This window comes from Schistosoma mansoni, chromosome 2 (assembly GCF_000237925.1).
Source record: "Schistosoma mansoni strain Puerto Rico chromosome 2, complete genome".
Taxonomy (NCBI): Eukaryota; Metazoa; Platyhelminthes; class Trematoda; order Strigeidida; family Schistosomatidae; genus Schistosoma; species Schistosoma mansoni.
Window position 1 is genome coordinate 30,788,282 of NC_031496.1, and position 25,832 is coordinate 30,814,113.

At 33.9% G+C, this 25,832-nt stretch overlaps 1 protein-coding gene across 1 annotated transcript in view; it reads left to right on the top strand.

The window, feature by feature from the left end:
• Positions 1-25,832, top strand: part of Smp_147790 (putative homothorax homeobox protein) — a gene marked incomplete at both ends in the record, with an annotated part of 51,865 nt that overhangs the window by 1,031 nt on the left and 25,002 nt on the right. The window contains 4 exons of the mRNA XM_018796357.1: positions 11,822-12,005; positions 16,855-16,908; positions 18,689-18,739; positions 20,775-21,701. Coding sequence (XP_018650578.1) covers positions 11,822-12,005; positions 16,855-16,908; positions 18,689-18,739; positions 20,775-21,701 — 1,216 coding nt within the window. The remainder of the gene's footprint in view (positions 1-11,821; positions 12,006-16,854; positions 16,909-18,688; positions 18,740-20,774; positions 21,702-25,832) is intronic.

Here is a 25,832-nt window from a genome sequence, read left to right on the forward strand (position 1 = left end):
AAATTTATGTCTGTCTGTCGAGTATATATATATATCATAGACTGACATCATAAAAAGTGTTTCGTCCTTGTTTGAATTTCGTCAGTAATGTGTATTTATCATCCCATACAGAATCGAATGCAGAAAATCGAATTTTCTTAATTTTCAAATTAGTTTTGAAATTCCGTCAACATACATGAATATGGAACTAGCTGTTCAGTGTTTCTTGATTCCCAGTTCTTTTCTGTATGATCCCATTCTGTTACTAAGTATATATTCAATTTAAAAGGACTTCATAAATGTGTTGCTTAACATCATGGAGTGACATTGGTTAGACAAGTATTGTGAGACAATAACAATGGACAAATGTTTCGTCTTAGTATGGAACTCTACAGGAATATAGATCCAAAACACCACCAAGTTTGGAACCCAGGACTTTTAGGCCTAGTGTTGTTGGATTTATTCATTGATTCGACGTATTTACTTACAATTAATATGCTTTTTAAATTAAGCAAAGCTGAAACTTCCTACATCTACACAATTATATAGTTTGTGTGTAAAAATTGGTAATGACATTTTGATATCACCTGGTCAAAACAGTCTGTTTGATTCCATTCTATATGAAATAGTAAAAATCTTTTTCAACCAACATAAACCCTTTGGTAAATATGTCACAATACCAGTGGTCGATTCGAACAACCTAATTCTCCCCAAATACCAAGTGGTTCTAAAGCTTCTTGAAAATATCAATCTGTTCTACTAGTTCTAACATTTTTTTATTATATAGTTGAGATCATGAGTCTATTGAAGCTAGACCACCACGAAAGATCTGGAAGCACTGGATGGCCGTTTCGTCCTATTGTGGGACTCCTTAGCAGTGCGCATCCACGGTCCCACCTCGCGAGATTCGAACCCAGGACCTATCAGTCTCGCGCCATAGCACTTAACCGATAGACCACTGAGCCGGCCGGCATTCGATGGTGTTAATGTCTAACTTCAACCAATCCACGAAATTGAGCAACCGTTCACCAATTGTCTTCAGTGAGTTGTTATCTCCCAACAGACGTGGTTGAACTCCACTGGTCACCGCTTCTCACTAGAACTCCAGGAAATACCTCATGGAATCAGTCACTCTCGCACGCGAAACTGATAGGTCCTGGGTTCGAGCCTCCCGAGGCGGGATCGTGGATGCGTACTACTGAGGAGTCCCACAATGGGACGAAACAGTCGTCCAGTGCTTCCAGGTTTTTCATTGTGGTCTAGCTTCAATCGACTCATGATCTCAACTAAATAAAATTACTAAAAACATAACAAAACCTCCTTCTGATAAGTTTTTACTAGCACAGGTAAACTTCCTCTATCGTCAAGACTGTAGACTTAAAAAGAGTCGTACAATTATTGTCTTTTGAAAATCTTATGAGAATATTATACGCAGATTGAATAAACAGTATGGAGCTCGCTCTATTCTAGATTAAATTTAAGTTTGTTTAAATGAATCCATTGATGTTAACGTAAATGATCTATTTGCCTATGCTTCACATGAATCGATCCACCTTATATTTTTTTGATTGGTTGAGATCAACCTAGTCAACCAATCAAAATGATAGGATTATGTGATTGGTTCAACATTCAGATGGTTTTCTCATTATATTATATCCCTCTGATTTCTATGACTATTTATTACGTACTACTCTAACAATAGAAATGTTCATCTGTTCAATAGTCAATTAAGTGTTTATGATAGTCCAGTACTGTTTGAAAGTCATTTCATTTAGGCACTGAAATCAACTAAGAAGGAAAATGCATCTAAAGCTACTTTTATCCTAATTTTGGAAATGATAAAACTAATTCGCTCCTGCAATCTTATCAAAAGAGTCAAATTATATGGTGTTATTCAATAATGAAGTTGAGATCCAACTCTTATGACTTAATGTAATAATCCTATCAGTAATAGTTTGACTCATTATGAATCATCTTTTAACGGATTTCGCTTGGAAATGGAAAAAAAACTATCGGTTAAGTGCTCTGGAGCAAGACCGGTAGGTCCTGGGTTGGAATCTCGCGAGTGCGGGATCGTTGATGCGCACTGCCACTGAGGAGTCCTATAATGGGTCGAAACGACCGTATAGTGCTTCCAGGTTTTCCCTGGTGGTCTAACTTCAATTGACTCATGATCTCAACTATATAATAAAAAAATGTTAGGACTAGTAGAATAGAGATTGATATTTCCAAGAAGCTTTAAAACCACTTGGTATTTCGGGAAAATTAGGTTGTTCGAAACGACCACTTATATTGTGATATTGTCTAGCTTGAATTGACTCATGATCACAACTCTATAAAAAAATTAAATGTTGCTAAAGATATAATCAATCGTAAATCAGTTGTCGGTTAACACAAATGTCAACTGAAGAATCGGTGAAAATCTTCGTACTTGGTAGCAATGATAATCAAAATGGATTTCCTGAAGTGATGACTAGAAGTTTTCATTCAGAATTAACCAAATACGGAATAAGAATTATTCATTCATCTTGGTGTTTCTTATGTTAGCAACGATTGGAAATTGTGTATTATTTGAATTCAACTCATGGTTTATGCAATATTATACTTGATATATGAACTGACAGTACTTTACTCGATATAGTATAACTGGGTTTATAGGTGGAAGGTCCTGGGACTTGAACCCAGTACCGTTCGCTTCAAACGCCCTCGTGTTACACTTTTAGTTACTGAATCCTGATAGCCACTTGCTTGTGCAATGAGGTGAAGTTTAAATTCATTTTGTATTGTTTATTTGGATGCTTCCATTGATGTTTAGGACTGCAATTGACCAGTCTCTTTTTAGAACATATGCATCCTGTACAGATTGCCTCGATATTGTCTTAAGTTACAAACATTATAAGCAAAGATGGATGATGATTAGTAGTGGAATCCAGTTAGATGCGCGTTTCGTCCTATTTGGGACTCGTCAGCCGGATATACCTACATCTCAGAGTTGATGTTCACTCTGAGACTCGACTCAATATCGTTCGCTCCAAACGCCATCACGTTATCTTTGCCTATAATGCCTGTGAATTAAGGCTACATCGAGGCAATATGCACAGTATGCACATATGCCAATAAGAGACTGACCAGTTGCAGTTCTAAACATCAATGGGAAGATTCAAATAAACAATACTAAGTGAATTCAAACTTCACCTCATTGCACAAGTAACTGGCTATCAGGACTCGGTAACTAAGTGGATAACGCGATGGCCTTTGAAGCGAAATGTACTGGGTTTGAGTCCCAGAATGAATATCAACTCTGAGATGCAGGTACATCCAGCTGACGAGTCACATATCGGTGCGAAACTTGCGTCCTGGACTCCACTACTAGCCACTATCCGAATTTAACTACTGAACAGAATTTATAAATTCTCCCTTTTCATAATCTGGCAATGATATTTAAAGATTTGACTTTATGATACCATAAATTGTTGTCAATATTTAATGATTATGACTTTTATTTCACCCACCCACCCACACACACAAAATATCATCGTCATAACAATAAAGATCAAACTTAAAGTGTAGTAGTGAAGAGAAATGTTCATACCGTTTGGTCTATACACATATCTCTATATGTATGTGTAAGGCAGAGTATAGTCGAATATATATATATAGATAGATATACAGGGAAATAGAAAGATAACTATTCAAACAATAACATCATAGATAGGTATATGCTTATTTGTATGTTGGCGTTATTGCTTCTGTTACTGTCGATGTTGTTGTTGTTATTTATTTGAAAATTCTAAAAATTCCATTTATCAAACCTGTCAAAATTAAACTAATTTACACAAGAGACTATTACTACAATGTTGTTTGTTTCTATACATATAAACAGGAATTGGTCATGTATGTTTGTTGAGGTGTGTGTGTATGTATGTAGGTGTATTTGTATGGTCCCCTTTCATTTTCACCTGTGATGGTTATTCTTAGTATCATATAGATTTAAAAAAAACATTCCTTATTGCTTATTGTATACATATAGGTTATAGAAAGAAATTCATCATCCCTTTAGTTTCCCTTTTTTTCTTTTCTATCTTCCCAAGTAGTAGTAAAAATTTTCTATAATCCCTTTTGTTTGTTTATTTATTCGTTAGTTTATCTATGTATATTTCCGCTTGCAAAATGGTGGTATAATAATCGTTATTAGTATTATTATAGATGATAACTTGTTCATCTAGTCACGTTAGTTTAGCTACTAGCCAAATAAAATGGTGGAATTAGTTTCATAGAATTCTTTTTCTTAAGTTTCCATTCTACCCGATACGGAATAAAATAGTGTCCTTAGTGTGTGTGTGTGTATGTGTATGTGCATATAGTTGTCATAAAGACAACACATAACAACAAAACAACAAAAAGATGGAAAGCTGAAGCCATAACAAATATCGACACTTCCATACATCTATTTATTTCCATCTTATCCTAAATAGGATTGGCGAGTTTTCATTCCCTTATGTTCTGTTATAATTTCTTCCCATTGTGTTCTTCCGATGATCTTATGTCAAGATAATTCATTTTTTTCTACCAAAATTTTCCTGGTTAACATTCTATTTTAAGCTAAAACCCTATACTATATATATATATAGATAGATAGATAGATAGATAGATAGATTTCATAAGGCCATTAATCATTTATCTTCTGATGCTAATGCGCTCTCTGTATCTTAATCACTCTCTCTCTCTCTATTTCTTGTTTCATTTTTACCTTCCCTCACCTCTTTTTTTTCTTCTTTATATCCATAAGTTTCTATCGTTATTTTCCACGCTCTCTTTCCCTCATGTTTTTTCTATTTTTCATTCATTCCATCGGCATTATTTTTGTATTTTGCTTGACTTTTCTGCTACTGAAATCGATCAGTTCTTGATATTCTTTGAAATCTAAAGAAATATACTTTAGAGATAAATAATAGATAGACTTAAAGATATAGAGGTTAAGGTAGGGGTGGGTGGAAAATGTGAAGTTATAGGAAACAAACAAATCACTAGGCAAAAAAAACCCACCACCACCACCACCCACAACAGCAACCGGGAAAGTTTCATTATAAATAATTTAAGGTACTAATAACCATTTGAAATGATGATCCGTGACTAAATCTCTTTCTTTGATATAATCATGACTAAGAAAATGAAGATTTATGTTTAACAATAAACATACATGGATATAGGATCTCAAACTTGTGGGTTATTTTTATTCACCAGAGGGGGTTTTGTGGAGAATTTAGTATTTTCACTGTTGAAATCATGAGTCAATTGAAGCTGAGGAGTCCCATAATAGGACGAAACAGCCGTCCAGTGCTTCCAGGTTTTCGATGGTGGTCTAGCTTCAATTGACTCATGATTTTTATTCATCATTGTGACTTTATGGATTGTATAGATCATTTGTAATAATAACCGTATTACGGAAACTAGGTGGTCTATTTTTAATAAGTATGTACTTGAATACCTGAAGTAATACAATGCTAGAATGATCAGTGACCTCTTGTGTCAGTGTAAACATTCAATATGAATTGTCTTTTCTAATCTTTGATATTGATCATTCAATGTTCAAAGAATTGTTGATAACTGTTAGAATTCAGAAAATTTTTCATTGGACACAACTGTGTTTTAGAATGAATGAATGAAGTAAGATATGTTGACATTCGTTGATTGTCAGAGATGTTTCTCTTTTTTGTTGTTGGAATAATGAACAACATGATATGACATGTGTTTTATTATAAAACAGAACTCTCCGCTGAACTTTATTTTATTTAAACACATGAATATTGGTACAAAGGGGCATCAGATATATATGCACCATACAAACTCATTTGATTTGTGTGAGGGCTGTGATACTGTCCATGTGCCCAAACTGAGACAGGTGGTTTTCTTAGGAGGCCATACACCGAGACTTCGACCTAAAGATCTTATCCACAAGGTAGTGGAGCATCGTGAGAAGATGCAGTCCCATGGTAGTCGGTGACTAACGATTGATTCATACGCCATTTGTTCCCTCAGAATACTGAAACCAATGTGCCCCATCGATTTGGAATAAGGGTTTTCCAACTCCCCTAGATGGACTTGCCGTGTCCACCAACCCGGTTAAAGCGCCGGACATTCGCTCTTCGTTCTCTCAATTTCGTAAACAACAGTAATGTCACGAAAAGACAGTGAGTAGGACTTCCCCATTAAATAGTACTTGACTAGAATTTATAATGAGTAGTTTTTTGTAACTAATTAAGATTCTACTCTTTTTCTAATCATTCTTTTACAATTTAACCTTTCCTGATTCGTTTTTTTAAAAAAAAAGAAGAAAACAACTAGATAGTAGTTCAAATTACTCTGTTCTAAGAACTAGATAAATAGTTGACCTATATCATTTACTGTTAATTATGATATATGCAAAAGGTAACTAGTGAAATTTGAAAAAAAATTGACCTAATGTTATCAGTGATATGGAATTCAACTGATGATTTAAGGTTTGTATCGTAGTTTATAATAACCGTCTTGATTGTTCAATCTTATCAACCAATTTACCAAATTTACGTCCTACTCTATCTTTAACCTTACTCAGTTATTTCACGATGTACAAGGAATGTTTCGAAGACAAGTATACTCCAAAAACCTAAAGTATGTCTTCTAATTCCATGGATCATATTTCATAATCATAAATTAATACAGAGCTGATTATTGCTTCTTTTGGTTGACAGACAGACAGACGAATCCTGGCACGATTGTATTAATTCAAATTGCCATACCATAACAACACAGTCAAATGAAACTAATGATATTGTTAATCAAGAAATTGAACTAATAGAAATGTCAATATTGATAAAAAATAAAGACCAAACAAAGGGAAAAAAAAGCAAAGATGGATAGTGGCTAGTAGTGGAGTCCAGGACGCAAGTTTCGCACCGATACGTGACTCGTCAGCTGGATGTACCTGCATCTCAGAGTTGATATTCATTCTGGGACTCAAACCCAGTACATTTCGTTTCAAACGCCATCGCATTATCCACTTACCTACTGAGTCCTGATAGCCACTTGCTTGTGCAATGGGGTGAAGTTTAAATTAGTGAGAAAAAATGTTGAAAAAGAAGTAACCAAATAAGAAAGTAAAAACTGTATAAATTAAAATTGAAGCCCAAAACTAAGGTAGCGATGACGACAAAACATGCTTCCATATCACTATAACCTATTTTGTCCTATATCCATCTTAATTCTTGAATCATTGAATTATGACTATCATGTGAATACTAATCAAATGGTCTGTATTTATCATATAACCCCCGTTCCAAACTAATATGAAACTGTTTTATTTTTTCTATAAAAGAATATACGAATATTAATGAGATTTTTTGAAAGTAGAGAAGGGGGTGGAAATAATAGTCATTTTCTCCCAGTGACAATATATTGATTTAAACGGTAATCTAATCAAATTATCGACGTCTTCATTACGTAATTATTTTTTTGGTAGTTGTTACCAGATGGTGATTTAAAAATAAATACAAATTCATACGACTAATTTGAAATACATTAATTCATAATTGTGAATGTCATTCTGCTCTTGACAAAATGTTAAACATAGTTACTATGTATTAATAATGGTCTGTAAATTTTCCTTGTCGATAATCAGTACTTTAACTGATCAATTCTCTGTTGTCATGATCAATCATAAACCTGAATTTCAATAAAGTGGAATGACCTATGAAAATACTACCAATTCATGATAATTAAATAATAAAGATTAGTTCAGCGAAGGCCACCAAATGCCCTGGTACGGCTGAGTGTGGGTAGACTACGCTCTCTCTCAAAATGCTCTCATATGGCCACACGTATGCAGCCTCTGACAGGGAAGTCCTACTTATTGCCTTCTCACAGTGGCATTACTGTTGTTTACGAAATTGAGAGCACGAAAAGTGAATGTCTAGTGCGCTAACCGGGTTGGTAGACACGAAAAATCCACCTAGGGTAGTTGGAAAACTCTGATTTCAAACCGATGGTGCACTTGGGCTCCAGTATCCTGAGGGAACAAATGGCGTATGAATCAATCGTTGGTGACCGGCTACCATAGGACTGCATCTCCTCACGATGCTCCAATGGCTTGTGGATCAGATCTTTGGGTCAAAGATTCGAGATGTGCACCCTTATGAAAACCACTGGCTTCGGTTTGGGCACCTAGACAGTATCACAACCCTCACACAAATCAAATGAGATTTGTGTGGCGCACATATATCTGGTGCCCCTTTGTACCAATATTTATGTGTTTAAATAAATAAATAAATTATAATGTAGTATGGCAAGTTAAGATTATGAATTAGATTTCGAAATGAAAGTTAGACTTTATCATCATGAATGATCATTATTTATTATATCAACATATTATAGATGAATGTATTCCATATCCGTATTGAAGAGGTACAATCTAAAATGTGATCTGTTAATTCATAAATGATTACTTTTCCCCTAGTTACTAAGTAGTTTAGAAAGAAAAAAACGAATTATTTCAGACATCATATTGGCTTATTTGTTAATCTGAATTAACAGTTGAATTCACAAGTCAATCTAAGCTAGACTACCATTGAACATCTGAAAGCAGTAGATAACCATTTCGTCCGAGTATAGGACTCCTCAGCAGTGCGGGAACCGTAGATGAACATTGCTGAAGAGTCCCATACTCTAACATAACTACCATACAGTGCTTCCATGTTTTCAATTTTTTGTCTAACTTAGATTGATTCGTGAATTCAATTGCTAATATACTACAATCTTCATAAATTCACCTATACTGATAATCCCAATTAAGTCAATCATTCATAATGACAGTAGTTTAAATGAACAAACTGCATATTAGCATAGTCAGAATAAATGAGTTAAAATGTATCACTTAAAAGGCATGTTTCATAAATGTTTTATGTGTAGTAGCTTAATAGTTAAAGTGAATTAAACATTCAATCAACTTACATTCAACAGAAATGAATCCCATTACACACATATATATACACCTCGATTTGGCTAGTCTAAATCAATATTATTAGTTTTGACATAAACAATAAGTAGTATAATATCGAGGATATAACACACATATACTTCATAAATGCATAATGATATTACATTTGAATACGCCGGTACATTATTATCATCCACCTAGAAATTATTCATCTATTTAATTGACTGATCATTTAATCCCCCCTTCTCTCTCCCCCCTCTTTCTCTCTCCATATATATATGACGTGTAGCCTGTCACATTGATAGTTGATGACAATGACGCTGATTCAAATGAATGATGATGGTAGTAGTTTTATTTGACATATATAGATTCATTAATGAAATATATAAGGAGAATAATAAAATGTAATTAGTTAATTATTTATACAATTAAGTGAATAAACGGTTAATTAGTTAGTTAGTTGATTGATCAATTAATGAATATATTATCAGAAGGGGTTTTGTAGAGATTTCAGTATTTGCATAGTTGAAAGTATGAGTCAATTGAAGCTAGACCACCAAGAAGAACCTGGAAGTACTCGACGGCCGTTTCGTCCTATTATGGGACTCCTCAGCAGTGTGCATCCACGATCTCGCCTCACGAGATTCGAACCCAGAATCTATCAGTCTCGCGCCAGAGAACTTAACCGATGCTTCCAGTGCTTTCAGGTTTTCCTTGGTGGTCTAGCTTCAATTGACTCATGCTTTCAACTATGCAAATAATGAATATATATCAGAACCTAATAAATATGTATACACTGATGATCCAATATTGAATTCTTCATGAGAAAAATAGGATATATCAATGATATTTGTTTAAATAGATCAGTAAATTGTAATGTTTATCTATCTATTCGTAGTCAATCTCTTGATGATTGTTGCTATACCAATGTATGGAGTGACTAATAAGATCTATGTATATGTATTTAGATTGTGTTAGTAATATCCATCATGAAGAGAATCCAAGCTTATTATTTTTGAAAACCTGAAAGGAATGGACATATCTTAAGTTCTAGTATGAAACACTTCTTTAATGTACATTCATAACCATGGTATATATATTGGATAGTAAATTTGAATAGTGTAAACTAATAGCTCAATTGAACTATTTTAATGAAGTTGTCATCATTTTAAACAATAAGAGCTATGAGTTTCGTCAACTTACAACTATAAGGTCACGTGTTCGAATCTCATTCCACCTTTTTTGGCTTACGTAGCTAAATAGTATTATAATAACTCTCTATCGGTCCAAATAGACGAAATGAATAACTTAAAGTAAATTATATTATTATTTAGTTGAAATTATGAGTCAAGTGAAGCTAGACCGCCATTGAAAACGTGGAAGCACTGGACGGCCGTTTTGTCCTATTGTGGAACTCCTCAGCAATGCGCATTCACGATCCCGTCTCACGAGATTCCAACTCAGAACCTTTCGGTCTCGCGCGCGAGCACTTAACCGATAGACCACTGAGCCGACCGGTATCCAACGGTGTTAATGTCTAACTTCAACCAATCCACGAAATTGAGCAACCATTCACCAATGTCTTCACTGAGTGACAATCTAACAACAGACCTGGTTGAACTCCACTGGTCATTGTGAATGAATTTGAAATAAATCCAACGTTTCCTTGAAAAAGCTTGAACCAGATTGCTAAGCAAAACGTTGGATTTACTTCAAATTTCATTCGTTGAGATTTTACAAATATATATTCTTCCTATTGAATGTCTTATATCAACTTGGTGCCCAAATACTATGAAACTATTCGCTCTAATTTAAACGAAAGTTCTTATATATTCGTGTTTTTTTTTAAATTTTTTATCTCTGTGTGTTGTTTTAATTATCGAAAAGTTTTATGGCGCTCTCTTTATTTTTTGAAAAACACACACACACGCTTTCTATTTGTTATTCTTTCTTATACTAAACAATATCGGTTATTTGTGTTGTCGACGTAAAATAAAATACAAATTAACTTTTAACTCAATTCATCTTTGTTTATTGTATATCGGTTGAATACACTATGTGTAAGTTGTTTAGGTAATTGTTCACTCACACACACCGAGATATATATAGATATATGGGTGGGTATGTATCTTTATGTGAGTATCTGTGAACAAAATCAGCTCATTATTATGAAATAGACATAAGTTATCAGTTAGAGATAAAGTTATCATGAGTGAATGTGACGGTGTATTTTATTTGATATTTTCGTCTAGAAAAAAAAAAGAATTTTCAAAGTGAAAATTGACTATGTTTACTTGAACTATGAAAATATTCACACACACACATACATACATACTCTATTTGTTCATGGTGTAATCAATGGTGATATTCTAGATGTTGATGGAACCAAATACTCAATGATAAGTAGATAATTATTAGAAGGGGGGTTCTATGGAGATTTTAGTAATTTTATATAGTTGAAATCATGAGTCCATTGAAGCTAGCTCACTATAGAAAACCTGGAAGTACTGGACATTAACACCGTTGGATACCGGTTTAGTGGTCTAGAGGTTAAGCGCTCACGTGCCAGACTGATAGGTCCTGGGTTCAAATCTAGTGAGGCGGGATCGTGGATGTGCACTGCTGAGGAGTCCCACAATAGGACGAAACGGCCGTCTAGTGCTCCCATATTTTCCATGGTGGTCTATCTTCAATTGACTCATGATTTTATCTAGATAAGTAGATAATTTGATAAATCATAATAGGCTTTGAAACTATTCGATTTTTTTATTTAAGTAGTATTTCTCATCCATTCGAATTCGAAAAATAGAAATCAGTAACTAACAATAAACTTGTTATTTAACTTATAATTTTTATTAATTTCTTCATTAGGCATCCATTATTTCCTTTATTGGCATTAATCTTTGAAAAATGTGAATTGGCTACATGTACACCAAGAGATCCAATGTCAGCTGCTGCAGCTGCTGCTTCAGCTTCTGGTAATACAAATACAGGAAATATGGAAGTATGGTCATCTGAATCATTTAATGAAGATATCATTGTATTTGCTAAAGAAGTAAGTTTATGGTTGATAATTAACAAATTTATTGATTATTCCGTTAAATATCCCATGAATTACTAGTTGGTATCTTTATGGATCCAAGTTGTGCTTTGTGTCTAAAGATGATGATTGACAGAACATGAACTTAATGAAAACATTCTCTATTTGATTCCATTCTTTGATATTTAAGGAAGGGAGGGTTAATGAAATTTATAATTTTATATCACAAACTAACTAACTCGTGGATTGGTTGAGGTTAGACATTAACACCGTTGGATGCCGGCCAGCTCAGTGGTCTATCGGTTAAGTGCTCTGGAGCGAGACTGATAGGTCCTGGGTTCGAATTTTGCGAGGCGGGTTCGTGGATGCACATTGCTGAGGAGTCCCACAATAGGACGAAATGGCCGTACAGTGCTTCCAGGTTTTCCACGGTGGTCCAGCTTCAACTGACTCATGATCTTAACTATATAGCTTGAGAGACATAGATACACTATATTTATGAGTCTTATATTAGGAGAAAATAGTTATTCAATCTTTACGAACATTTCATAGTTGTTTAATAAAGATCAGTTCTTGATGTACTTAAATGGTTTAAATAGTTTTTTCCGATTAGCGTTTTTTAACGAGTTAGTTTTCTACGGGATCGGGGTCGCTAACCCTGATGCCCAACCCTCCTCTTTTATCTGAGCTTGGGACCAGCATTAGCCCCCGGAGGAGTTACAGGCGGAGTCTTGATGCACAACTGATACTAAATAGTTGCAAAGGCTTACAATCAGAAAATCGATAAAAATCAAAATTACTCAATCATTTAATGAAGCAAGTGGATTTTGTTACCATGTTTGCTTCCTTATTTATTTGCTCTTATTCACGCATGTACATATATTCATATGTCGATGCACACACACATATATATATACACACAAACAAATAGATTTTAACTTTAGTTGATTGTATCCTCTGCTTCTTTTCCTTATCACACTTGTATTGTTGTGAACTGTTTCAATTTCCAGGATATAGTTTGTCAATTATTTCAGTTAGTAGTTAATGTGACTTAATTAATTAGTGATTGTTTTTTCTTTTGTTGCCATACACAACAGTATACATTCATTACAAACTCAACACACTGACATATGTATTCGTTCATATAGGAATCACAGAAATGAATCCATTCACTTATCTCTTAGACCTAATAGGTAAGAAACATAGGGAATTCTGAGAGGAAGAGAGGGAGAGGGAAACTGTAAAGTTGACATCTGTTTTGTTTTCTTTTTTTTTCTTTTCGGTGATCTGTCATGATTATATTGTTATGTTTCACTATCCATTATTATTATTATCCTTCTTTTTACATCTACTTGTTGTATAGTTGTTATTGGTTTAAATCTATTGATTTGATGGTGGACTATTGATAATACATAGAAATAAACAAACAGATTATCATTACAACGTTTACGAATAACAGTGATCCATTAGTGTACTCACAACTTAGTCTATGAGAAGATTAGTCAGCTCTGTGATAATTTATATAAATAGAACTGTGTCAAACTATGATGATACATTTGTGAATCTTGAAAGAAATATTAGTGTATAGTGCTCAACATCATGCATATCAAGTCTTTCTTTATACTAATGAAATTCAATCGTTCAAACTAGGATTTGGTCACCAATCCTAGTGATTCAGCATCGGATGCACGACAGTGAGATGTAAGGTAGTAGTTGATAGAAAACAATAGAAAAGGGTTTCATTCTATTTATCACTCGTCAGCAAGACATATCTGTAATCTTGATATGGTACTTTACGACTTAATGTTTAACTGACTTGTTTAGTTTACACATATGAATTTTATCAATGCTCCTAACATTACTTACTTACTTACTTACTCACTTACTTACTTACTTACTTACTTACTTACTTACTTACTTACTTACTTACTTACTTACTTACTTACTTACTTACTTACTTACTTACTTACTTACTTACTTACTTACTTACTTACTTACTTACTTACTTACTTACTTACTTACTTACTTACTTACTTACTTACTTACTTACTTACTTACTTACTTACTTACTTACTTACTTACTTACTTACTTACTTACACCTGTTACCCCTCGTCGAGGAGCATAGGCTGTTCACCAGCATTCTCTATCCAACTCTGTCCTGAGCCTTCCTTTCCAGTTCATTCCAGTTGTTATTCATCCTTTTCATATCTGCTTCTATTTCCCGGCGTAATGTGTTCTTTGACCTTCCTCTTTTCCGCTTCCCTTCCGGATTCCAAGTTAGAGATTGCCTTGTAATACACATTGGTGATTTCTTTAATGTATGTCCTATCCACTTCCAACGTCTTTTCCTAATTTCCTCTTCATTTGGAAGCTGGTTTGTCCTGTCCCATAAAACGCTATTGCTGATAGTATCCGGCCAATGGATGTTGATTATTTTACGTATACAACTATTTATAACTACTTGTACCTTCTTGATGATGGATTTAGTAGTAGTTCTCCACGTTTCAGCTCTGTACAGTAGGACTGTCTTGACGTTCGTATTGAAGATTTTCACTCATTTATCGATACTCCTAACATTAAATAACTCTAATTCATAACTGTAACAGATATCTGCTTAAAAAAATGACATTCAACTATGATCATCTTTCATTATTATCTGTGAGATAGGTCGTGGTCTTATAACAGTCTCACTCATCATTCTATCTCATCATTCTATCTCATCATATATATATATATATATATATATATATCGTTGTGTACTACTTAACACTAAAATGACTGGTACACACAAGCACACATAAAAACGATTATTTGAACCCTCATTTTTTTTAAAAAAAATAAATAGTCCACTATCTGGTACAGTCTATAACTGGGCCCATATTTTATTATTACCATTATACGACTAAAATAAAATAACACAGAACACCTTTTTTTTTCTTACTATTACGCCCGTAAAATTTAAGTTAAAGTATCAATTACCTTCGATATATATATTCTTATGAACGTGGGATATATATATATATCTATTCTGAGCATATGGATAATCAACTGTTTACTTAGCTTTTTATCCCTATATATATGTATATATGTTACGAATGTATACACGTTGAACCAAGTACCCATACAAACATGGTCAAATATGAAGATATACAGACCGCTCATTTGAATTTGTTCACAGAATCAACAGGAAAGAGATGGTTGTATATATGTGTGTGTGTGTGAGAGAGAGGGAGAGTGAGAGCAAGAAAGAGGACAAATAAATAAATAAATATATATCTAAGATAGCAATTCTGATTTGAAAAAATTGGTCCACATCTGTTTCATATAAATAACATAGATAAAAAGATGGAATAGAGCAATATATCTCAATGACAAAGTAAGAAGAGATAAAGTAAATGAAGAGAGTAGTTTATTTGCAATATATACCATGTAAAGGAAACGTCTCTCTTTTTTTTGTACCACTAATGTGATGGACGCTAATCACATGATTGTTTGAAAGTACTATGTTTGGGAATGTGGCATCGAATTTATCGACAAAGTGAAGAGTTTCAGTACAATGAAAACAGAACGTTAGCAGAACACTGAGAGATCAGATGAAAAGAGAGTTCAGATGACAGAACACACCGAAAAATGTAAATGGACGATTGAAGGCTATGTATATGTTTTATGATAATCTTTAATAACACATAAAACATACTTTCCTGTAGCCTGTAGCCTTCTTTTACACTGTAATTCAGCTAATTCTCTAAGTTACATGTTTTAATGCATCTATAAGCTCATCAATATTTCCATGAGATTAACTTTAGATTAGGAACAATGTGACTAGTGAAAACGTACTTGAAATAGAATAATATCTCAAGGCTAAGAATCATTCTTCTAATGACTTTGTATATTTCAATAGTAGTAAACATAAAACCTTATCTCGAGAAGGATTTGGTAATTATTATGTCATGGATGCGCACTGCTGTGGAGTCCCATAATAGGACGAAACGGTCGTCCAGTGCTTCCAGGTTTTCCATGGTGGTCTAACTTCAATTGACTCACGCTTTCAACTATGAAAATACTAAATCTCCACAAAACCCCCTTCTGATAATTAATGTTCAATTATATTAAATCACATAGACATGTAGAATTATAGCACATACAATTCTTTGTGTTCGATACAAATCGACTTATATGAGAATGGGTACATCAAGCATTAAATGAAAGGGGTTATAAAACTTGTTTGTTTATCTTGAGAGGTAATGGTGTTGTAACGTCCAATTTACTAAGAACCCGTGAAATTTATTTTGACTTTTCAGCCCGAGAATGTCACCATTAAAATTAACTGCCATTTAAAGGTTGTGAGCACTGTAAGTGAAATGGATGTTAGATTCATAACCTGATTTTCAGTCCTCTAATGTAATTGATTTATCACATAGATGTTTATATGTTCAGAACTAAGCCACACTTTATATCTGTGTAATAGATAGAGATAGGGACACTACTTGGATCTTGGGGTTAGAATCTATAACCTAATAACTTAAAATCTGAGCTTAAAATTCAACTTCGTATGATTTGAATAGAACGAATACAGAATCATTGTCAGAATGTATCATTTGCTTATTTCGTTTTATAGATAAGATTCCTCGTAAACTCTCTAAGCATCTAACACCGTAACTAATTTAGAATGATTATCTTGTACTGCTCTTAGAATTGACAACTGACGTTTAAATCCCTAACGGATTGAATGTAAAAACGATTGTTTACACAACAACTCCTTCCATAAAAATACCCATTTAAACTAAGATTGGATGAAAAATTCAGCCTTTAATCAATGTTTTCTCTGACTGTTTCTTTCTTTCTGTACTTTTTGTCTTATAGTTGGTTAATTCCCAAAAAACTATTCGCACTGGTGATCCCGAGTTAGACTCCTTGGTAAGTTAACAATTTGTTAGTGTATAAAATCCGATGTATATATATATATATATATAGTGTACGTAAATCCAGTGGTTCTAAGGGTTGGATGTTTTCAGAACGGTCTGAAAATCCTGTATTGGAACTCTGGTGGTCTCGTAGGTGGGCATTATCGAGGAGGCCGAAACTAGGACGAAAATACTGTCTAGTGTTTCTTAGTTTTCACCTTTACCCTGGTTGAGGTCAATCTAATAGGTAGCCAAGCAAATCAAACTAAACAACTAAGCTCTCTTCAACTAGACTCTAACAGTCAGTCTACTGGTAATTTCAAGATATTCTCGGAACCTTACTAAAATGTCATAACTGATAGATTCCGAGCATATCGATGGCAAAAGAACTGTCATCTGAGGCAGTGGATCACACTGGACTGCAAATTTGGATATTTTTCTAAACCAATATTTATTTTTCCTCATCAGTTACTAGTTCTAAGATTACTTAGAAGTTCTCGTTACCTTAGTTTTAAACACTTCTTTAATTTCAATAGTTGGATTCATGAATCTATCTAACCTAGACGATCATTGAAAACCTGGAAATACTGACAACCATTTCGTCCGAGTATGAGACACCTCAGTAAAGCGCATTCAAGATCCCGTATGTGGGACTCGAATTCGAGACCTTAGGTCTCGTGAAAGAACGCTTAACTTATAGACGACTGAACCGGCCGATATGCAACGGGTGTTAATGTGTAACACCAATCAATCCATAATCTTGCGCAACCCTTCATCCATTGTCTTCAGTGGGTAACTGTCTCACACCCGACACGGATTTTCTCACTAGAACACTATGAAATCCATCTTCAAACTAGTCACTAGTGTGCACATAATGATTATTATCAGAATTGAAATTTGTAGAGATCGTAGTAGTTTAAATAGTTAGACTGATAAGTCGATCTAAGTTAGACTACCATTGAAAACCTGAAAGCGCTGGATTATAAATAATACAAATCCCAACTAGACATATATATATATATATTAATAATCGATCATATTTTCTCATTTTGGCACCATGTTATTAAACACACACACACACACTTTATTCCCCTTAAACAAAAAAAAGTTACAAATAATAAATTTGAAAATTTATTTAATCAAATTTTTGCATAGAAATAAAAAAATTATCCATTTTTTTCACTTTTTTTTTGTAACTTCATGTATATTTGTAAAATTATGTTGTTAACTGATATTTAAGAGGGGGAGAGGGAGTATGTATGTTTATGTATGTGTATTATACCTATCTACCTACCCACCTACCTACCTACCTACCCACCTACATACATACATACATACATACATTTGGCATAGAGATATATATATTTCATAGGTTAATTAATTCCAATTCATTCTGATTACACTTATTCGAGGAAAAAAAAATACAAATCACTTCTGGCATATCTGGCTTATTTTTATTATACACATCTAAAGTAATATGATCTAAGATTGTTTCTACCTCATATATCATATTTTTTCTCTCCTCAATTGGACGTTTACCTTTTTTTTTCTTTTTTCTACGTTATTCTTGTCATTATTATCACATATTCAAGTATATGAAATGTTGTACCCATACACACAGATACACATACACACACACAGGTAAATATTCCGAATGAAATCAATTAATTGTTTAATATTCTATCATAATCATTCAACCATCCCAACACCCACCCAAATATACTTATTTTCATCATGTTTTCTTTATCTTGTTTTTTTTTCTCTTTTATTTTTGGCTTTAATACAACATTCAGATAATTCAAGCTATTCAGGTTCTCCGATTTCATCTTCTTGAAATAGAAAAAGTAAGTGATATGTGTAGTGTGATTTATTTATTTGTTGATGGATTGTAGATTTGTTTTTTATTTTTCAGTCTACTTAATTACAATGCTATTTGTTTATTTGATAGTGTAGCTTGGATCGCTCTACCCCTTAATGTGGTGGTCAAGCTTGTTTATCGTGATGAACCTGTTGAGCTATACTGGCTGGGACAGAGGCTCTTCAAGATCCTACAGATCGGTTGAAGAGCGGTAAGACTAAAATCATCAAATCCAAGGTCCGAGGGCGAAGTCCTACTGCTCACTGTACAGAGGTGTGACAGCAGTAAGGTTTTTTCCTCAGACAATCAGCATAACAGAGATGCTTTCTTCCCACAAGGAGAGTTGGGGTTAGAAAAGGTAGACCCTAAAAATGTACACCTCGCCTTATCCCACGGATATCCGTCTCCGGCGGTAAGGTCTCAACAATTGCTGAGTTACCACGAAAATTATCCACAGAAAGGTCGTATGTGACCGTCCTCAAGCAGTTATTCCATGAGCACTGCGGTCACGCTCTCAGATCATTAAGATCAACTCTAACACAGCTTCCTTTTCAGGCACCTCCAGAAGAACCTTTCCACGGTGTTGAGGACCGGGAAGTGATAACAGCCCTCATACCTCTAACAGCACTAAAGACTGACTGATATTTTCATTTTACTCAATTGTGAAATCATTGTATAGAAAACGATATCCTATGATCAGTTCTGATCAGTTAATAGTTGACTTTAAATTATATCATCATCTATCATTGTGAGATGATATAATCTTTGGGAAACTTTGCATTGTGAACCAAAATTTAAACAGTAGCTTCGTAGAAGTTGAGGCATTTGACTGAGTTTTGACCAGTGTGTATGCAATCAAATCCTATTCCATCTAGTTTGATTTAGACTGACTTTAGTGATAGTAAACCATACATACAATCAGTCAAGATCTAATTTGAATACATGAACGTATACTATGATAATAGCAATTGCCATGAAAGATAAAATTGGCTGATCGTTAAATTATGTTCCGAAGTCATTGTAGTAAGTGTCGAGTTCACTAAGACAAGTTTAAAAATACAACCTTACATTTCCCCTCGTGTAATTTTGTGATGAAAACCCTAACTCTAGGGACTAACCCTGACGTCCGATTGTAAATACTAATCTTAATTCCTCACATTAATTTATAGCTCGTATTTAGCCCTAGTAAGTAACTGGGCATTCTCAAATTCACTTAAGCATCGTTCAAACATCGTCCATAAATTATAGTCTTACCATCAAGTTCAATCTATGATGCAAACTATGAAATTCAACAATCCCCTCAAATCCTTTATGCTTCATATGACAAATTATTTGTTACTTACTTCCTTGTTTACTTACGCCTGTTACCTTTCGTCGAGGAGCGTAGGCCAACCACTACCACTCTCCATCCAATTCTGTCCTGGACAAGCATTTTCAGTTGCTATTCATCCTTTTCATGTCTGCTTCCAACTTTCAACACAGTGTGTTCTTTGGTTTTTCACTTTTTCGTTTCCATTGAGGATTCCAAGTTAGAGCTTGCTTCGTGATACAGTTTCATGATTTCCTCAATCTGTGTCCTATCCACTTCCAACGTCTTTTCCTAATTTCCTTTTCGAGTGGAAGTTGATTTGTTCTCTCCCACATTAGGTTGTTTCTGACGGTTTCCAACCAACGGACATTGAGTATTTTACGTAGATAACTGTTTATAAATACTTGTACCGTTTTGATGATGGTTTTAGTACTTTTCCAAGTTTCAGCTCCGTACAGTAGAACTAACTGTCTTGGCGTTTGAATAGTTATTTCGAGTTTTGTATGTTCTTCAATTGAAAGCATGTGGCCCTTACTCTGCCAATCCTCTTAACGTTTATCGATGATGCTATCCAGATACGTGAGAGTTTTCATCTCTTCCAGAGCTTCTTCTTCAAGTTCAATTTAAATCTTAATGTGTTCTTTATATATGCCTAAATATATATATTTATATAACATGTATATATCTTTGGTTATTATTCAATATAATATAGGTTCATGAACTCTGTGATAACTTCTGTTCTCGTTATATAACATGTTTACGTGGTAAAATGCCAATTGATTTAGTAATTGAAGATAGGGATTCTGCTGGATCAACTGGTTCAGGCAATAGTCCACAACCTGTTAATTGTTCAATGAATCAATCAATAATGAATTCAAATACATCATTAGGATTACAACATGGAAATATTCCTAGTGGTCATTCTACAACAACAACACCAACAACGAATCTGTTTAATAATTTAATTGATGATTCGAATGGAGGATTGAATACGCAACATAATTTATCTCATTCAAATATTGGAAATTTTGCAAATAATAATAATCATCATCAACATCATTCAGGATTTCATGGTGATCCAGCAGCTGCCTACGCAGCAGTTGCTGCCGCTGCCGCAGCATCGTCTGTAACTCAAATGGGTGGATTATTAGGATTAGGCGGTATGTACCCATGTTCAAATTTACCTGCTGGATCTAGTAATGCATTCCATTCAATGTTTGGAGGTGGTGCTAGTGGTGGTGATCCACGATATAATTCTAATCCGCACAATTCTCCAATGTCTGGTTTTTCAGATTCTTCAAGTTATTACTCACAACAGCAACAATTGCATCATAATCACCATCAACAACAACTCCACCCTCATCATGGTAGTCATTCAAACTATCCTGGATTATATTCAAATCCATCGGGGTTTGGAGGTGGTGGTAGTGAACTTAGACCACCACATCTTGGTTCACCTTATACAAATCATCCAGGCAACTTTAATAATAACACTAATAGTAATAATAATTCACAAAATTTTATTGGACATTTACCAGGTGGGCATAGTGGAACAAATTTAACAGGATTTGGTCAACATCAGTTATCCGCAGATGCATTATCATCATCTTCATCATCTGGAATGGTTGGACGATCAAAAGTGAGTGATTAATTACAAAAAAAGTGTAATATATATTTTGAATAATGAAAGAAAAAAATACTTGTACCGATTCGTGTATGTATCTAATCAAAATATAATGACTTTGTATAGTTAAATTTTTAATTTGATTTATATGTAAAATGTAAACTGTGAAATGAGACGTTTTCGATAATCGTAATAGTGAGATAAGATAGTGGTTGAAGGTGATCAACAGGACACCATGGATCCGGGGTTTCGTGCTACTTGGCATTCGTCAGCAAGGTATACCTGTAATCTTGAAGGAACTCATGCTCCCTGACGGATTCGATCTCGTGTCACCCAGCTTCATAGTCAGAGACGTTACCACTGAGCTATCCGAAAAAAGATATATATATAGATGTATAGACTTCATTGGTATGAATCCATACTAGTTTTAAGAACAATTTATTGTATCAGTTCTATTGAACATCACTTAATTGTTGATCTGCCTAGACTATGTAGGTTTGAAATCGTTCATAAATGCCGCTTTTATAAATTTTGAATTTTGAAATAGTTTACCATATTTTCTATTTCTAACGAACATTGGTATCTTATTTGAATTACACTTCTTAATCTAAAATAATACTTACTCTAATATTAAGAAATAAGAATGATACGATAATCTGCCATTATCTGCATTATAATATTATTAACAGATAGTTCTTTTATAGTTGAAATCATGAGTCGATTGAAGCTAGACCACCATTGAAAACCTGGGAGCACTGAAAGGTATTTTCGTCCTATTAAAGGACTGCTGAGCTATGCGCATTCACGATCCCGCCCCGCGAGATTCGAACTCAGGACCTATCGGTTTCGCCCGCGAACGTTTAATCTCTAAACCACTGAACCGGCCGGTATCCAACGGTGTTAAAGTCTAACTTCAATCAATCCACGAAATTGAGCAACCGTCCACCATTGTCTTCAGTAAGTTACAATCTCATAACAGACCTGGTTGAACTCCACTGATTACTGCTTCTCACTAGGACTCCAGGAAATACCGGCTCAGTGGTTCTAGAAGTTAAGCGCTCGCACGCGAGACCGATAGGTCTAACTAACTAACTATATGAACTGAATTCATCATTCGTAGTTAACACTATTCATTTAGTATTTAGTATCCATGTAAATGATCATTTTCATCCATTGAATGATCAATTCATCATAGCATATCGATTTGATTAGTATTGATTGATAGGTTTGATCTAAATAACTGTTCTGAAGATCAAAAAAAGAATTTCGGAACACTTTCATCTTTCAACATTATTCTTTCCTCTTCTTCTTCTTCTTCAACGGTATATATTTTCCTTCCCTTAATTTACTGATAGTGATCAACCGATCAATCCACATACTGTTAATATAATAATCAACAAATAAACGGGAACAAAATAATATAAACAGATCAAATAAGGCGCAAAAATACTACTGATATACAATACTACTTAAATTGTCAATATTATACCTAAACACAAGAAGATACTTATTTCTCTGTATCTTAAATGTAATGACCATTCATGTCTATTTATCTATCTACCTACCTACCTATCTATGTGTGTGTGTATTAGTTAATAATGAATGCCTTAAGATATATTTGATTCTATCAATAATGAATAGAATATAAGATAACTAAAAGTAAGAACTACTATGATAACAAGATCAAAACAAAATAGATGACGGTATTTTTCTTTTGTACTGAACTAAAACAAAAAACAAAAAAAAAGTTTTTCAAGGGGGGGGGAGAAGAAGGTGATTTTTTTTCATTTCGGTACCGGATAATGAAATGACAAGTAAAGCGGAATGAATGAATGAATAAAATCTTAGTGAGTTAGTAAATAAGATACTAATAAGATAATAAAATTGTGTCATCGGACGATTTGTATACAGAGGTGTACATTGATATGGATGCATTTTTTTGTTCATATTATAACGGATCATATTATCACCAATTATCGGCGGAATAGTGATAATAGACAAACTTCAGTAGGTATTATGAATCTACGGTACTTTAATCTTTCATTCTATTACATACATACATATACACAATTGTAGACAAAAAAAAATACTGTGTCTAGTTACAGAGAGAAGTAACTGTCTATCATTTGTCGGCAATGTAGTATAAATGACCTTTTCATTAGGATTGTTATTGTGTTGTTGTTGTTGTTTTGTTTTTTTGTTTTTGATTGCAAAGATGATACGATTATTAATCATATGGTATATTTATCTTGATTGTACTTTCTTCTTCTTTAATAAAAGGCGTATTTCGGTACTATATATTAGTTGATTAGAAAAAACAACATATATTCAGTCCAATAAATAGGTGAATTATAGTTATATAAACTTTATTTTGAAATACTTTTTATGTAAAGATGGATAGTGGCTAGTAGTGGAATCCAGTTGGACGCGCGTTTCGTTGTCTTATTTGGGACTCGTCAGATGGATGTACTTGCATTTCAGAGTTGATGTTCACTCTGGGACACGAAACCAGAACCGTTCGCTTCAAAAGTCATCGCATTATTCACTCAGCTACTGAGTCCTGATAGCCACTTGCTTGTGTAATGGGGTGAAGTTTAAATTCACTTAGTATTGTTTGTTTGAATCTTCCCATTGATGTTTAGGACTGCAACTGGTCATTCTCTTATTGGCATATATACATACTGTACGTATTGTCTCGATATAGCCTTAATTCACAAGCATTGTAAGCAAAAATGGATAGTGGCTAGCAGTGGAATCCAGTTGGACACACGTTTCGTTGTCCTATTTGTGACTCGTGAGCTGGATGTACTTGCATCTGAGAGTTGATGTTTATTCTGGGACTAGAACCCAGTATCTTTCGGTTCAAACGCCATTGCATTATCACTCAGCTACTGCTTATGTAGTTGTAATAATATATGCTGATTCAGTATTGTTTCAAATATCTTATAGAAGCTTCAGTGTTTAGCGTATTTTAGTTACTTTGTAGTTGTTTCATGGTTTGTCACCTTATAATCATTCAATTATTGTCCTCTATGTTAGCGACCGAAAGAAATGTTATAAATGTTAATCTTGATGATCTAGTTTGGCAACCAAATAATGAATTAGAAAACCACGAACAATCATTACCAAGTATAGGTGTTACATTACAGTTTTTAATTTTTATTATCCCTACTGTGAAGCTTGACACAGTTGACAAGAACTTGTTTGATCAATACATTACCTTAATAAATAACTATTAGCAGTTCATGAATTACTCAAGAGGTGTCTATAAGTTTAAAAGTAGTCTTCTTCATTGTTTGTGAGTCCTAAGCAGTATGTATATATGACAACATATCAGATGGAATCCAAGATTTACTTGTTTTGTAATCAGTTTCATTTACTAGATCGATTCACTAGACTGGTACTCAATTTATAAAGACTCCATTCATTTATTAGCTTTAATTACCCTGTACCCTTTATTAGCTTTAATTACCCTGTACGGTAAAAAAGAAAACTCTTTGATGATTGATAAATATTATTATGAACTACTTTTAAAGTATTTCGTTGAGATTAATTAATTAATGATGATTTAATGATATGTGAATTCAATATTGAAAGTGATGAACTCGATTCTGATCATAGATATATGTAATCAAGGAGTTGCTAGGTAATGATGAGAAATATTTATTGATTTGAATGCCTTAGTTACACTTATAACAGATTGATCTCAGTTACGGTACTAATGAGAATCAAGGAGTACTAAACTTCACAGTAGGGTTTACACGTGACAATGCGAGTGATCCAACTTTCAAGTCCGATCGAGAATGTTTACTTATTACAATTACTGAGTCTGCGTCTAATGGTACAATTCATACTTCAATCCAATTGTGATATAAAGGAATGATTATCTAAAACAACTTATGATGACCATTTCACTATCAATAAGTTTAAACTTTGTTAGTTTGTTTTATAACAAAAAAAAGACTGTCAACTAAACTAGTGAACGAGATTATTCAATATTAATGAACCAGTCAACTTTCGATTCGAAATTGACTGTACTCACTTCACTTTTGAGGATCCACTAGCTCTTGTACACATGCAAAGACTATATCACAAAGCAGGATAGACAGTGACTCCTTACAGGTCTTAAATAACAAATTGGCCTTA